At 36.7% G+C, this 14,874-nt stretch overlaps 1 protein-coding gene across 2 annotated transcripts in view; it reads left to right on the top strand.

Moving 5' to 3' along the window:
- The window catches only part of FSTL5 (follistatin like 5), a 317,506-nt gene that overhangs the window by 173,009 nt on the left and 129,623 nt on the right, over window positions 1-14,874 (top strand). For both annotated transcript variants that reach the window (XM_063336243.1, XM_063336242.1), the window contains exon 6: window positions 8,424-8,544. In XM_063336243.1, the coding sequence (XP_063192313.1) occupies window positions 8,424-8,544 (121 nt within the window). The remainder of the gene's footprint in view (window positions 1-8,423; window positions 8,545-14,874) is intronic.

Genomic DNA, 14,874 nt, shown 5'->3' with positions numbered 1-14,874 from the left:
AGACTTAGAACTGCTTTACTTCTATTTCTTTCTTATACTAGTGAGCTAAGAAAGCAACACTTTATAGAAAAAGGAGGTGACATAGTCCGAAAGCAAGTTGAATATATAATAATAATAAATCTTCCTCTTCCTTTTCTGCTTTTTTAACAATCTGTTCTATTGAGTCAGAGAAAGAGTTTAGCAACCTTATTTATCAACGAATATCTATAATTTCAAATATCTGCATACAGTTCTGTTATTTACCAGGTTAACATATTGCATTTTATAAAAAACTCATCCTTACTTCTGCATTTTATTTTGATGTTTTATCAGCGCCGTTTCATTACAGTTAATGAGACTAAACAAAACCAATTAAGAAACAGCCAAATGAACCAACCACTCACTCTCAGGAAACTATACGAAGTTCATTATTTCAAGGAAGTTATGGGAACTACTGTAAGATTAAATATGCCATTTTCACATATCAGTGTAATATGCTTCAATTACAGATGACATCAGAAATACGGATTTCTCGTAAAGTGTAATGAATCTTTAAATAGAGTTACATGTCCATGTGCGTTTGTAGATAAATACACAGGGTTGGGGTGTAGGTGTATGTATGCATATCATCTTTACATAAAGCATAAATTCAAGAGTTCTAATGTAAAATGTACTGAAAAAATAACAACTTTTATGTAAGAAATTAAGTACTGTTGTCTTTATGGCTGTGTGTAGGTATGTGTACTTACCTGTAAATCTCCGGAATATGCCATACCTTAGAAGAATGCACTCTCTAGATGAGTAGAGCTGTATCTATAAACAGCTTGGTTACTATAGATCATCTTAAAAACAATCTGAAGGAATTATTCATTTAGTAATTTAATATACATTCAGCATTAATTTCTGCTAAATGCGTAAGTAAGATAACATTTTAATTAGTTTATTCCTGTTGTTTAGTTCATAAAATCATAGAATTGTTTAGGGTTGGAAGGGACCTTAAAGATCATCTAGTTCCAACCCCCCTAGCATGGGCAGGGACACCTCTCACTAGACCAGGTTGCTCAGAGCCCCATCCAGCCTGGCCTTAAAAACTTCCAGGGATGGGGCTTCCACCACCTCTCTGGGCAACCTGTTCCAGTGTCTCACCACCCTCATGGGGAAGAACTTCTTCCTAACGTCCAGTCTGAATCGTCCCATCTGTAGTTTTAATCCATTCCCTCTAGTCCTACCATTACCCGACATCCTAAAAAGTCCCTCACCAGCTTTCTTGTAGGCCCCCTTAAGATACTGGTAGGCCGCTATAAAGGTCTCCTTGGAGCCTTCTTTTCTCCAGGCTGAACAACCCCAACTCTCTCAGTCTGTCCTCATAGGAGAGGTGCTCCAGCCCTCTGATCATCCTCGTGGCCCTTCTCTGGACACACTCCAGCATGTCCATATCTCTCTTGTAGTAGGGGCTCCAGAACTGGATGTAGTACTCCAGGTGGGGTCTCATGAGAGTGGAGCAGAGAGGGAGAATCACCTCTCTTGATAAGCTGGCCATGCTTCTCCCGATGCAGCCCAGGATACGATTGGCTTTCTGGGCTGTAAGTGCACGCTGACGGCTCATGTTGAGCCTCTCGTCCATCGGCACCCCCAAGTCCTTTTCTTCAGGGCTGCTCTCAAGCCAGTCACTGCCCAGCCTATATCGGTGCTTGGGATTGCCCCGACCCAGATGGGAGGACCTTGCACTTGGTCTTGTTGAACATCATGAGGTTGGTGTGGGCCCACCTCTCCAGCCTGTCAAGGTCCCTCTGGATGGCATCTCTTCCCTGCAGTGTGTCAGCCATCCCACACAGCTTGGTGTCGTCGGCCAACTTGCAGAGGGTGCACTCTGTGCCACTGTCCATGTCGCTGACGAAGATGTTAAGACCGGTCCCAGTACTGATCCTTGAGGGACTCCACTTGTCACTGGTCTCCACTTGGACATGGACCCATTGACAGCCACTCTTTGGGTGCAGCTGTCAAGCCAGTTCTTTATCCACTGAATTGTCAGTCCATCAAAGCCATATTTTATCAGCTTGGAGACCAGGATGTCATGCGGGACAGTGTCAAAGGCTTTGCTCAGGTCCAGGTAAATGACATCAGTTGCTCTGCCCTTGTCTATTGATGTTGTGACCTTCTCATAGAAGGCCACCAGGTTTGTCAGGCACGATTTGCCCTTGGTGAAGCCGTGTTGATTGTACCCAATCACCTCTTGGTTATTCTTCTGCCTCAGCAGTGCCTCCAGGAGGCTCTGCTCCATAACCTTACCAGGCACGGAGGTGAGACTGACTGGCCTATAGTTCCCTGGTTCATCCTTCTTTCCCTTTTTGAAAATGGGGATTGTGTTTCCCCTTTTCCAGTCAGTGGGGACCTCACCGGACTGCCATGACTTTTACAATATAATAGAGAGCGGGTTAGCAACCTCATCAGATGACCTTGCACCTATGATTTTCTCAGTTTCTGGCTAGGAACAAAGTCCATGCCTAAAGTCTGAGTAGAAATGCTTTTAAACAAGAGGACCTTAGACACCAGATTACGTGGGCACAGTCTAGTGATTGGCTAATGCAAAATACGGAAGAAACAGTTTCTGAAGCTGGGGTTACCTAGGCTATCCCTTTCTGTAGCCAATGACCTCAAGGTTAGGCCAGCCTGCCTGGATTCATTCCTGTCCAGTCTGCTCTAAGTGAACCTGCTTTGGCAGGGGGTTGGACTAGATGATCTCTGAAGGTCCCTTCCAACCCCTACCATTCTGTCATTCTGTGATTATACTTGCAGACACCTAAGGGCACATTTACATCTTTTGAATCAGATTAAATCTTCCTCCTGCTAAGTGTGGAAGTGGAAAGGCAGGGAAGTGTGACTCTCATTGGAGTAAGTTTGCAGGAGAAACCTCATATCTGAGCAGCATAACTCAATTAGTATGGGACAGTATTGAGATAATACCCTTAATTGAAATTGAGATGATGACTTTACATTAAAACAGTACCATGCCACTCCCTGTGGGTTTACCAGTTCAGATCGCTGCTTGCTCAGGGATGACCCACTCTGTGATGCAGCAGTCCCATATCTTTTACGCACTCTACCTCAAATCCCTGAAGGTATAGACACCAAATAGAAGATGGTGTTGCTGCCCTAGAGAATGTGCTGGAAAACTGTAAGAAGAATAGTGATTTAACTGGGTTAAGGAAACTTAAAGCAAGGAAAAAAGTACCAACCTTTATTAGTAATTTGATTTCAAAAATGATCAATTCTTTTAATTTCCACAGTTATACTGCTGTGGAAGATGGTGGAGCAAGGTAAATGAAAACCTCATGCAGTCAGAGTTAATTTGGAGCATAATTCCCACAGTGTTGTGTGTTTGATGTACTTAGATAAAGCACTGAGTGACACTGTTGTGATGAGATACTTGCTTTTAGGGAAGATGAACTTCACATTAACTGAACCACCACATTCACTATAAGGGAAGTTTTTGTTTGTAGTTGTATTTCTATAGCATTTTCTTTGAGGAAGGTACGTAGAGACCATCAATCACAGGCGACCAAAAAACCACTGACTGACAAAATTTTTGATAAGGTAGACTAATAAAGGAAATGTTGTGTTATTTCTGATCTAGTTTCATGACATCTGCAGAGTTTTCATTGTGGCTGTCAGAAATCAAATTGAAATGAATGAAACAATCTATTCTGACATGCAATTTGTCATTTTTAATTAGATTACCTCTCATAGTCTCCTAAAACTTGGAATAGTACTGACTAAATTCCTGAGAAGTTTTGCACTAAGCTAACAGTATGCTGTTTCTTGGGAAATAAATAATTGTCTGCTGTATCCTTAAAATATACAGTATTTTCCAAATAATAGAAATCCCTCCTCCATGTTTCAAAGAGTATTCAGTTCTCAAGGGTAGGGTTCATAGTTCAGAAAGGCCATATTTAACTTGAAAATTTAGATAAGTTTCCAGTATTTATGGGGTTTCACAATGAGCCATAAACAGAGCAGCTGTTTCGCTGTATGTCTTACCTTTTACCTGTTCACGATATGGAAAGTAAGTACTTCACAGTCTTTATGGAAATGTAAAGTAAAATTCGTCAGCATAGGTATTTTGTGAATGTTCTCTGGTATGGATTTTCATCTCAAGAAGTCTGAAATCAAATAATCCCATGCATGACTTGTATGGCACAATCATAAAATTGTGCAGATCATCTTAATCAGTCTTTAACCTTTATAGTAAGAATTTTATTTCTAGCATGTGATGGACTAAAAATTTTGCCTGTTTCTATCCTGCCTCCCTTACTTTTAATTACTGTCTGTTTAGTTTAACCAAGGAGAAGACAGGCTGGGTTTAAAGAATTGGCTTAAGAATTGGTTTCCTTGAATTTTACTTTTCTCTCCTCCATAGACAGAGATTAATAGAATTTAAAACTTAAGGCACGCTGTTAGATCATCTGTGATACACAATTTAGATAATCTAATCTAACTTCTGTATCATAGACATGGAATCTTATTCTATTTGTCCTAAAATTTTAATTAAAAAACAATAATGTCTGGCTTTTGGCTGAAGCAATAAAGGTATACAAGGAAGTGTGCAGCCTTGATTTGAAAACATCAAGTTTTCAAGGATGAAAGTCAAAGAAGAGTCCCAGGGTTCAAGGTTAATTGTTCCTATAGCTTTTCTTTTATGGTTTCAAAAGTGTTATTAATTTTTTCCTGTCCTATTAACTTTTTACTAAATTGAAACATTCATATTTATTCCCCCCCCCCCCCCCCATGTGAAAGTACATGTGGAATGCAATATGGTAAATTCTTAGTCTCCCTTTAAATAAAAACAAAACCAAACCCCCAAACCCTGTAAAGATTGATTTTTCTCAGCTTTCTTAATGCAAAGGGTCTTCATCAGGCTTCTGATTGCTTTCATGGATGCTTTCTAACTTGAAAAATTTGCTTCTAGTTCTCAACATTAAATTTTAATATGTGCAAGTCAAAACCGTATTCCATATTTCAGTACCAGTCCCAACATTGCCTTTCTACCCCCCGTTACCTTGTTACGTTTCCAAAGATCATACTGCTTGCTTAGGCTACAGAATGATCCTGGAATTTATGAGACTTCCTTATCCACAGCAAAACTTGCCTCTTTTTCAGATAAAATGCTTTCCAGGGCCCATTTATCCTCGTTAAGGTATGGTTTACATTCTTATTTTTAGATGAATGGCCTTGCATTTGGCTCTGTGAAAACATAGATCCTTTTCCTGAAAACGTCCAACCATGTGAACCATTTCATTCCATATGCTGTCCTGTCCTTCTCATTATTATTCACTTCAACAGTATATACCATCTGCCAATTTTCTTTTTATATTTATTTTTAGATTATCAAAAAGGATTGGGATGAGACCCCAGACTTTTAAAATCCCACTGGATTGTTTCAGACATTGATGATTCCTTACTGACATCTATTTTTTCAGGTTTTGCAATTACTTACATTATTATTCATGCAGTATATGCCTTATTTGTATGGCATAGTATTATTTTTCTCTCGTAATAGTGTAGGGTGTGAAATTAAAAATACCTACAAGAAGCTATTATGTTCAGCAAGCTGCCTTTGTAAATTAAATCCCTTATGTAAGTAAAAGAACATGAAAAATGGGGTTGTCTGACAGGTTGTATTTCCTAGAAGACGGTGTTAAAATATCATGTCGTTACAGCATTTAGAAACACTAAAAATATTCACAGTCTATTTGTGAATTCCACTGTATATTTCTCGAACCGATACTGGCAATTTTTCTTGCCCTGTTTGAATATTTGCGCTGCGTCGTTATATGTCCCGCCGTATAGAATTTCACTGATATGTGAAATACTGTTAGAAGGTAATGTCAACAAGAAAAAGGTCTCCTCAGCCAGTGAGTTGGGACTCTTGTCAACAGGCAGTTTGATCCTGATGGTTTTAAAACACTTCATGCTAACATAAGTTGCTAAATGACTTCTCTGTTGGCTAATGGCTTTGCAAGTAGTCAGTTTTGCTTTACTAGAGTCTCATATAGGTAGTAATTTCATATCACAGTCGATCTGATCTAACTGCAGGCTGCTACAGAAACAGATGATTTTTCAAAATACAAATCCCTGCAACACCTTAATACCTATTCCGAGTTGTACCTCTTGTAATAGAATATTAATCCCCCACCACTTCAAGAGGAAAAAAACAACCAACCAACCGAAATCTCCACAAATATTAATTTTGCTTTTGATCACAGAGTAGATCTGATCCACAGATCACATGCAGAGTTGGGAGATGGCTAGATCCAACATAAGAGAATTCCTATTGGGTAAAAATTGGAACAGCTCTTTCAGCATCAAATTACACATAATTAAGATAAAATCACTTCTGTACCTTCTAAAATCTGTCCTAATGGACATTTTTTGAGGGTTTATGTATTTGTCAAAACAGTGAATTTTCCAAAGAAGCCCAAGGTATATTGCCAGCATAAAGATGTCTATTTAGACATCTGTCTAAATAACCTGTCCACAGCATCAGTCTCGGAAATATCTCAATCATTCTGACTAATCTTTTAAAAATTATTATTATTTTTTGTTTCAATAAAATTGACCAAATATAAATGAAAAGCATCGTAAGACAGATTTGAACTCAAAGGATTGAAGCTGAGAACACTAATACGCAATTAAAAATATGGTACTATACTAGCGGGTGTTGGTGGGCTTTAACAAAGGTTTTGTTGCATCACCTTAAGTGTAAAGTTTAATCCTTGCTTGTACAATTGAAGCTAGTGGGAACAAGTGTTTTAAACTATTTCAGATCACTTTTTATGGAAAAAAAAAAAAGCACAGGGAACAATGCTTCTCACCCCAAATATTCCTTTTTCATGAAACAGCTGTGATTTTAAACACATTTCATGGCCTTGAAATCTCAGATATTTCTTCTAGAGTGAAGTTTTCAATATACAATGTTATATATTTAGTAATACTTGTATGACTACAATGGACTTAGTTTGGGTTATTAATTTTTCCAAGGTTACATTTTTGTCCTTTATGTACTAGCTGTTGCAATTTTTCTTAATTCAGTTTAATGTAAACTTAATAAACAGGCTTTTAAAATATGAGAAGTATCTAGGCCTAGTGTTCAGGTACCATTAGTATTTACCTTTAATTAATAATAGCTAAAGCCGGTTTTGTGGTGATTTTCCTTACATTTGTGAATGGTTTTCATCCTTTTTAATGTACTAACAAGGTCATTATCTTTTTAGAATGTTTTTATATTAATATATATAAGATTAATTCCGGTAGGATGTTTGTGTTGTTTTTCTTTGCTCTAATGCTCCTTTTATTCTCTACTGTTTATTTAGAAATTTTCTATTTACGTGAATAATAAGTGAATGCATTCCTTTCTATTCCTGCTGATTCCTTTGCAGAGCAACTGAAACACAAAAGTCTCTGTATCCTCTGTTTTTCAGAAGCTAGCACATGATAATACAAATGTAACGGTTTTGCAGTTATTTTGGAAGACATGTAGAGAGTAGGAAAAGTAATTATTTTACAAAGGAATGAACTACAGTTATATTCATTTTTTCTGTGCCTGTTACAAAACTTTAAACTGTGCAACATTACAACAGAGTTAAGTTAGCTTTGGTATTTTCATGGGATAGTGTTTTGAATACATGCACCTTGTAAAATGAGAATTCTGAATATTTGTGGTTATCAACATCTTAAAAATTCCTCAGATGGAATCAAGTTACATGTCTACAACACTTACAGACTTTAAACTAAAATGATGCACAAGTTAAAGAACATTGTGAGAAGTTCATTGGAGTTAAAAATCTACTAGCTATTAATTATGATGGATTTGCAAAGTTTATGTGGCCCCATTGAGAAACAGGAGCCTTTTCAGGTCAGCTACTTGTATAACAGGTCTTTGGGAAGGTAATAGGCTTGTCAAAAGCCTGTAAGAAGTTGATACAATTAGTGGGGTAATAGGAGTTTATTTTAGTTATTTTTTAAAATGTTTGAACTTGTTTCTTGTTGGTTAGGAATTGGACTGAGAGGAAAAAGACATTACATCATGTGTACTTGGGAAATTATTATCTCAAGTATATTTGAGTTCTTAATCATCATTCCTATACATGTAAAGTAAGATCAGCTTTAATATTCGGTGTCTTCATAGTGCTTCTGTCTAGCCCCATTATAAATATCCTCTATATATTCTAAAAACTTTCTCAGTGAGTCTGTCCTAAAGGTATTAACTTTTAAAACTGCAATAAATAATTACAAAGTAACTGGAAATCCCTGACTTTACACAGTTGCAGTTCATTGCCCCACAGCAACCTTAAAATGATCTATTAAATGATTATTAGAAACAATTAATTATACCAGAGAACTCTAAGAGCTCAAATGTAATTTCATGGTTATAATTTTCTTGTCAGGTAATAAAACGGGATGAGCTTGGCAAGGATCTGTCTGACTGCTCTCTGTTCGATTTGCTGAAATACGATGATTATAATAGTGACAAGCACCTAGCTCTGGAAGAATTCTATAGAGCTTTTCGTAAGTACAAAGATTAGCCTTTTAATTTTCTTTTCTCTCTCTTGCTTTGTTTCTCTAAAATGTTATTTTTTTATTTTTAAATCTTGTTACATCCTGATGCTGTATGTAAACAATGAGTAAAGTTTAACAGTCATGACTTAGTACTTAGCAGAAATCAATGAGAGATCCATTAATGTGCAGATTTCTGAGGGATTTTGGTAATGGAGAATTCATAGATAATCTTTCTTAATGCCAACATGCATTGATAAGTCTGTGTTGCGCACAGGTGGGAAATAGTGTGGTCAGGACATAATCAGTAGAACCAAAAAAACTAGAACGCTTCCCCACACCCTGTATTTATGAGTGCTGATAAGACCATTTCTCACAAACTCTGCAGCAAATGTAGCACTTCTGTTAGGTGCTTTATTTTTTCACAGGACTCAGAGAGATGTAGACGACTTGTGGTGTAGTTTTGCCAGGTATTTATTTGCTCTTTGAATGCCAAAGGTGACTGGGGACAAATGTGTACAGTACATATGAACATCTCGACCAAACCACTGGGGTATGGGTCAACATGGTAGTGAGTAGCAGAAAGAAGAAAGATGTTGAGAACTTTCATATGGTATGTTACAAGCAATATAAGATACATCTATATGTGTTCTTGTATCCAGATCAGAACTGATGATTTTCACTCTTATCTACCTCAGATCTAAGACTAAATCTTGAAATCTGGCTTTGGTTTCAATAGCTGTTGCTCCACATTCAGCAACCTGGCGGCATAGGAGATCAAGTTTGTGCTCAGTTCTTCCTATAATACGAGCTTGATTATACATTGACCAGTCCATTAATGTATTGTCATTTTGAGTCATTGCAACCTGTTGCTTTGGTCTTCTTGCATTTTATCTTTGGACAACAGACAGTTGTCAGCGACTTCAGATGATGTCAAATGAAAAAAGATCCAAAACTACTTACAGAGTTTAAACTAAAAAGTAATGAATGTATATTAGGAAAAAAATGGCTGTGCGAAAAGCAGTAAGAATAAACATGAAATTAATCGTCAAGACAGACTGCCTGAAAGTTTCCTAGTTTTTCGTATTGAACTCTACTTTTATTTCCCTGAAAGTCTTGCAGAAAGTGTGATTCTGTGATACTGCTTAGCTTAACTAATGGCTTGCTGCTTCTAAAAAAAAAACCCAAACAAAACAAAACACAAACCACTTGATCCTGCTTCCTGAGATTTTCTGATTGCCTTTCTTGCCATGTCCTGACACAGTCTCTCCTCTGAGTCACTTACTAAATCAGCAGAAAAATATTCACCCTCTACATCCCACCCCCAATCCTGCTTATTTTCTGCCAGTTGAGTGACCTGAATATGGACTAAGTGAAGGGCCAGACCGTAACTCATGTAAAAGAAAAGAAAGGAGAGTACAGCCAAGAAATAAGGGGGAGAGAGGGAAAAAATGGGAGATGTTAGGACTTTGTGGCAGTGAGATAAATTTGTTCATCTGTACCATCAAAACACTAGGAAATACCGTAATTTATTAAAAATTGTGATACAAGTCTGACTTACCAAAACATACAGAGTTACATAGCATCTACAGAAATGTACCCGTGCATTATCCAAGATTATATGGGTAGATGTTGTACATGTAGATCTTGATTATATGCATAGAAGTGGAAATATGTATGAAGCATGTAGGATATATAGCAATCCAAGAAGGTTAAAGACATGTTTAAAGGCATTAGCATGCTGTTTGCAAACACTGAAACCATGTATTAAATGCATAACATTGTTCTTCCAAATAAAACTTTGATGTGCCCCTGAGGGACTATTTTGCATAGCTGCGTAACTCGAGACATAAGGATAGCTTCTTGTTGTATGCTTTTAATGGACTCTTGAATAATGAAAATCATTTCCATATGGTATGTTAAGTGTTGCCTTAATATGAATGATAATGGAAACATTAGATCACATAAACTTAAGAATTATTTAGGTTTCTTTGTTGCAATACAATAGTGAAGACCCTATTTAAAAATACAAGGGTATCTTGGGAGATGATCTCTTTAGCAAGATTCATTCTCCTATGTAGGGTCTTTTAACAAACTGTGTACACATTCATTACATTGTTTAAAAGTGAAAACTAAAAAAAAGTACTAGTTCATTGTAGGGTGTGTGCCCAACAGGCCAAAGGAATGTGGCATACCATTAGTCTCTGTAATTAAAGCAAACCAAATACTCTTGAACTAAATTTGTTCTCAAAAGAATTTGAATTCAGTCAATCTGACCTATGTCAATAGCATTTACAAAAAATACATAATGCTGTAAAAGTATACTAAGCTAAGCAAAACCGAAACAAATCAAATGATAGCCACCTGGTCATTTGTCTACTGCTCTTAAGGCTAAACAAGCTGAAACCAAGCTCTCCATGCAACCCAAGCCAAACTCAGGCAAGGCCAATGTGACAGCCCCAGTCCAAGGGGCCTGTGTTTGCTTAAGGCAAAGCCTGTGACCTGTTACTCGTAACGGCAAGTCTGCATTTACCAGGATACAGGGAATTCATATACACAGGGAACCAGATCCATGTAAGGAAATTTAGGCAAGAAGCCATCATGTAACATCTTCCACGCATCATTCCACACACAAGTATCTCCTCATTTAAGCATCAAGCTACGATAGCATTAAACATTTTTTCTTCAATAGAGGAAAATAAGAATGTTGAAAATATTTATTCCAAACAGAAATAGAACTGAATTTTTCCCAGAATTTTCTTTATATATTAATTTCAATTTTGCATCTTCAAATTGTAATTATGTTGTATTGTAATTATATATTATAATTTTAAAATTATAATTTTATACATTATGGAAAAAAAATATTTTTCACCAGCTTGGACACTTCCAAACATGTAGAACAAATCGTAATCATAATAGGAAGGATTTTTTTCAAAACACTTTTCATAACTACATCATGAGTAAAAGATTATAACTGAGTAATAGTATTTGCAGAGGATCATCTTCTAAAATATTATGGGCTTATTTTTTATTTAAAGCAGTTTAAAAATTGTAGCTGTTATTTTAAATAAAGAATGCTTGCAGAATTTTTGATCCCTCGCACAGTCCTCTGTTCACTGAGCTTGACAGTGTGTTTGTCTCTGGTTTGTCATTCTTTTATCTCCATCTTTTTCATCTACATTTAGAACCTAATCTCAATGTAATACCTGCTACTCCCAGTGGATTTGCCTCTCTCCTGAGTAGCAATGGGGTGGTGGATTTGAGAACTGTTGAACTCTCCTCATTAAAGTTTGTCTGCCCAGCTGCTGGAACAAGAGTTACTGACATTTATTCACTCAGAAGGGCAGTGAAGAAAATTTGGGTTTGCAGTTCTGGGGAAATTGGTCCTGTTCAAAACTGCTGCACAGAATTCAAAAGGTTTTTTTTTTTTTTGATTTTTCTTCTTTATTTCTGTAACTTTAATGAGTTGCTTTGTTAACTATGGAGAGGGAGTGGAAGAAAGGGCATAGAAGGGAAGCAGTTCTAATGCCTTATTTGTTAAAACAGAGTCATATGAGCACCGAAATGCTGGGACTAGGTGGTAGAGGTTGGGGGGGGGGGGGGTGGTATGGGTCACAGTACAGTTTTATATGTAGCAATTCCCCGAGCTTACTTTTGAAGCCAGTTTGTACCTGGAGGTGGTTAAACATAAAATGTACTATAGGTAACAAAATATACTTTTAAGAAGATTTGAGTTTGGTGACGATTAAACAGCTCTCATTTCCTAAAGGTAATTCTTCATCAACATCCTCTACTTGGCACAGATCACGCTCCACAGAAGAATCTTTGGAAAAAACAAAACAAAACCAAAAAAAAAAAAAACACCAAACCAAAACAAAAAAAAACCAACTGAGAAGACTGGAAAAGGGATGAGGGAAGGCATTAGGCATATTTGTGTCAGGAGCCTTAGCCTAGAAAGGGGATAGTAATAATCAAGCCTACAACAAGCATGCACATTTCTAGCTGTGATTTCAAATGGTATTTAAAACACTTGGATAAGATTTTGAAAGCAGTTGAATAGGCTTAAAAGCCATCTTTGCTGTGCTGTTGAACAACCTACGCCCTTACAGTGGTTTCTTTTTAAAGGATTAGGTAATTACATTTTATTTAAATATGAATGTGTATCTGTGGGATTAATTATCAGTACTGTTTCATTAGCATTAGCAGGTAGGAATTTTTTTTCATTGGTATACTTAATTAGAAATTTGACTGTCACCTAAAGATTGTAAATTCAGAATCAAACATAACTGTAGATTGTACTGGTTTATGAAGAGTTCCCCACAGATAACAGCAATTATATTTTTTTCTCTAGTGGTAGAAAATAAACACCTTAAAGGCAAAGATTAAATACTGCCTGTTTTAAAGGTATTAACGTGCACATAAATATATATCTATACATATACATGCTTGCTTGTATTCTGTGAATTACTTTCGACAGTCTCATTTTATCTGTCAAAAAGGGTTCAAAATAAAACAGTACAACCAAGTGTGAATAACGGTATGCAGTGGAATAAAAATCCCTTTCCCCTTCAAAAGGTCAGCTGCTGAGGCACTAACACTAAGAAAGAAAGGAAATGTATGAGAGGGTGCCCTCTGCCTTGGAAGTTTGTGCCTCATCCAGGTTCACAAAATATTACAATCAGATGAAGACACTTACTGGTTTCTGTAGCGTTTTACATACTGGCGAGACTGATGTGGCTTTCTGGGTATCAGCTGTTTTCATTCATATCACGAGGAGGTTTTTTTGGTGCTATAGCATCTATCTACTAGATAACTGTCTACCGTTTAACTAGATCAATAGTGCATGCAGAGAGGAGCCTGGAAAATTATTTCCATCAATGTAAGAAGACAAACCAGAAACTTTATATCTAGGTAGGTTTCAGGAGCTTGGGACTGAAGGAATCAGGTGATTCAGTCCTCTACTGCTTTGGCCACATCATGTAAAATTCTGTCCCAGAAGGGATCCAGCTCCGTCTTAGTGTTTTGGTTTCCTTGTTTGTTTTCCTTCCCCAGACAGCCCCAAGCTGAAGGATTTTCTATCAGCAAATGTTTTTTTTTAGACAGGGAAAAATATATTTAAATTTTTATGAAAGAGTGGCTGTGAAAGACACGGATTCTTGGAATACAGATTCTTGAAAGCTTTCTCTTCTGTAAACTAAAATTTAACTAATGTGCTTCTTTTATTTTTCAAGGGTTTTCTTTCTTTGTGTAATGTGTCCTATGGTATCAAGATAATTCTGTGCTTGCTGTAAATGCGGTCTCTTTTTGTTTGTCTTCTAGTGCTCTTTTCTAAAATAAATAATCTCATGTGTTTTCCTCCTCTGAAGTACTATCTGAAATGAAATTTCAAAGCAGGTACTTCATGTGGACTTCATGGTGGGTTGCAAAACCTCAAGGCATACCACAAGCAAGTAAATAGTAATAAATTATTCTGTTTGATCACTCAGCAGATGCAGATGTATATGTAGGTATTTCCCTTTGTGATTGCAGTAGAAAGAATGATGCTAATTTAGACATTTATGAATAGAACTGATTGAATGCAATGAATACAAATAACAAGTTTATTGTAAATAATAGAACTAAATGCTCTATGTAACAGTTGTCATCCTGCATAAAATGAAGAAAAAAGAAAAAGCAATATCTTTCAGAATCGTTTTCTATTGTTAGTGTAGAACTATTTAAAATTTTATCTTATGCTCAAAAAAGGGGCCATGGAAGGCCCTCACACTGAGGACTTGAGTGTAAAAGTTACCACTAGGTGTACAAAAAATTTTCAGAAAGAATGTCAGCTAGCCAAAATAAAATATGTCCTTTCTTCGAGTTGTTTTCCTTTATAGTTTCGCTGGAACTACTTGTGCTTTCAGGTACCACTCCATACTGTTAACAATATCTAGTCTGTCACGCAGCTGTTATTCAGGATCAAGTATATTGTTACTGTACATGCTATTGCTTTGTATATTTAAAAGCACCTTCAGTTTTGAAATGCCATTCAGGTCACAGATATCAGATTCAGATTTTAATCACTCCTTGTTGCTGAGGTACTTGTATGAAGTGATACATAAACCTGCAATTGCAGCAGCTATTACAGAAGCTGGTCTGGGCTGAAATTATATAACTTGTCTTTGGGCTTAGCTTTAAGGAGGAAGTGTGAGGCCAGCGCCTAGTATGATGTTCAAACTTGGTGCTTTGTTGTGTTGAATCACGTGGAAAGGCAAGCAGCAAGAAGTCCCCATGAATACAGGGCTCATTACGATTGCATATGCTTAGTTATGGAATTATCTCGGTTCTGAAAAATGCTTC

This window comes from Chroicocephalus ridibundus, chromosome 5 (assembly GCF_963924245.1).
Source record: "Chroicocephalus ridibundus chromosome 5, bChrRid1.1, whole genome shotgun sequence".
Taxonomy (NCBI): domain Eukaryota; kingdom Metazoa; phylum Chordata; class Aves; order Charadriiformes; family Laridae; genus Chroicocephalus; species Chroicocephalus ridibundus.
This window is presented reverse-complemented; position numbering and strand designations above follow the sequence as displayed.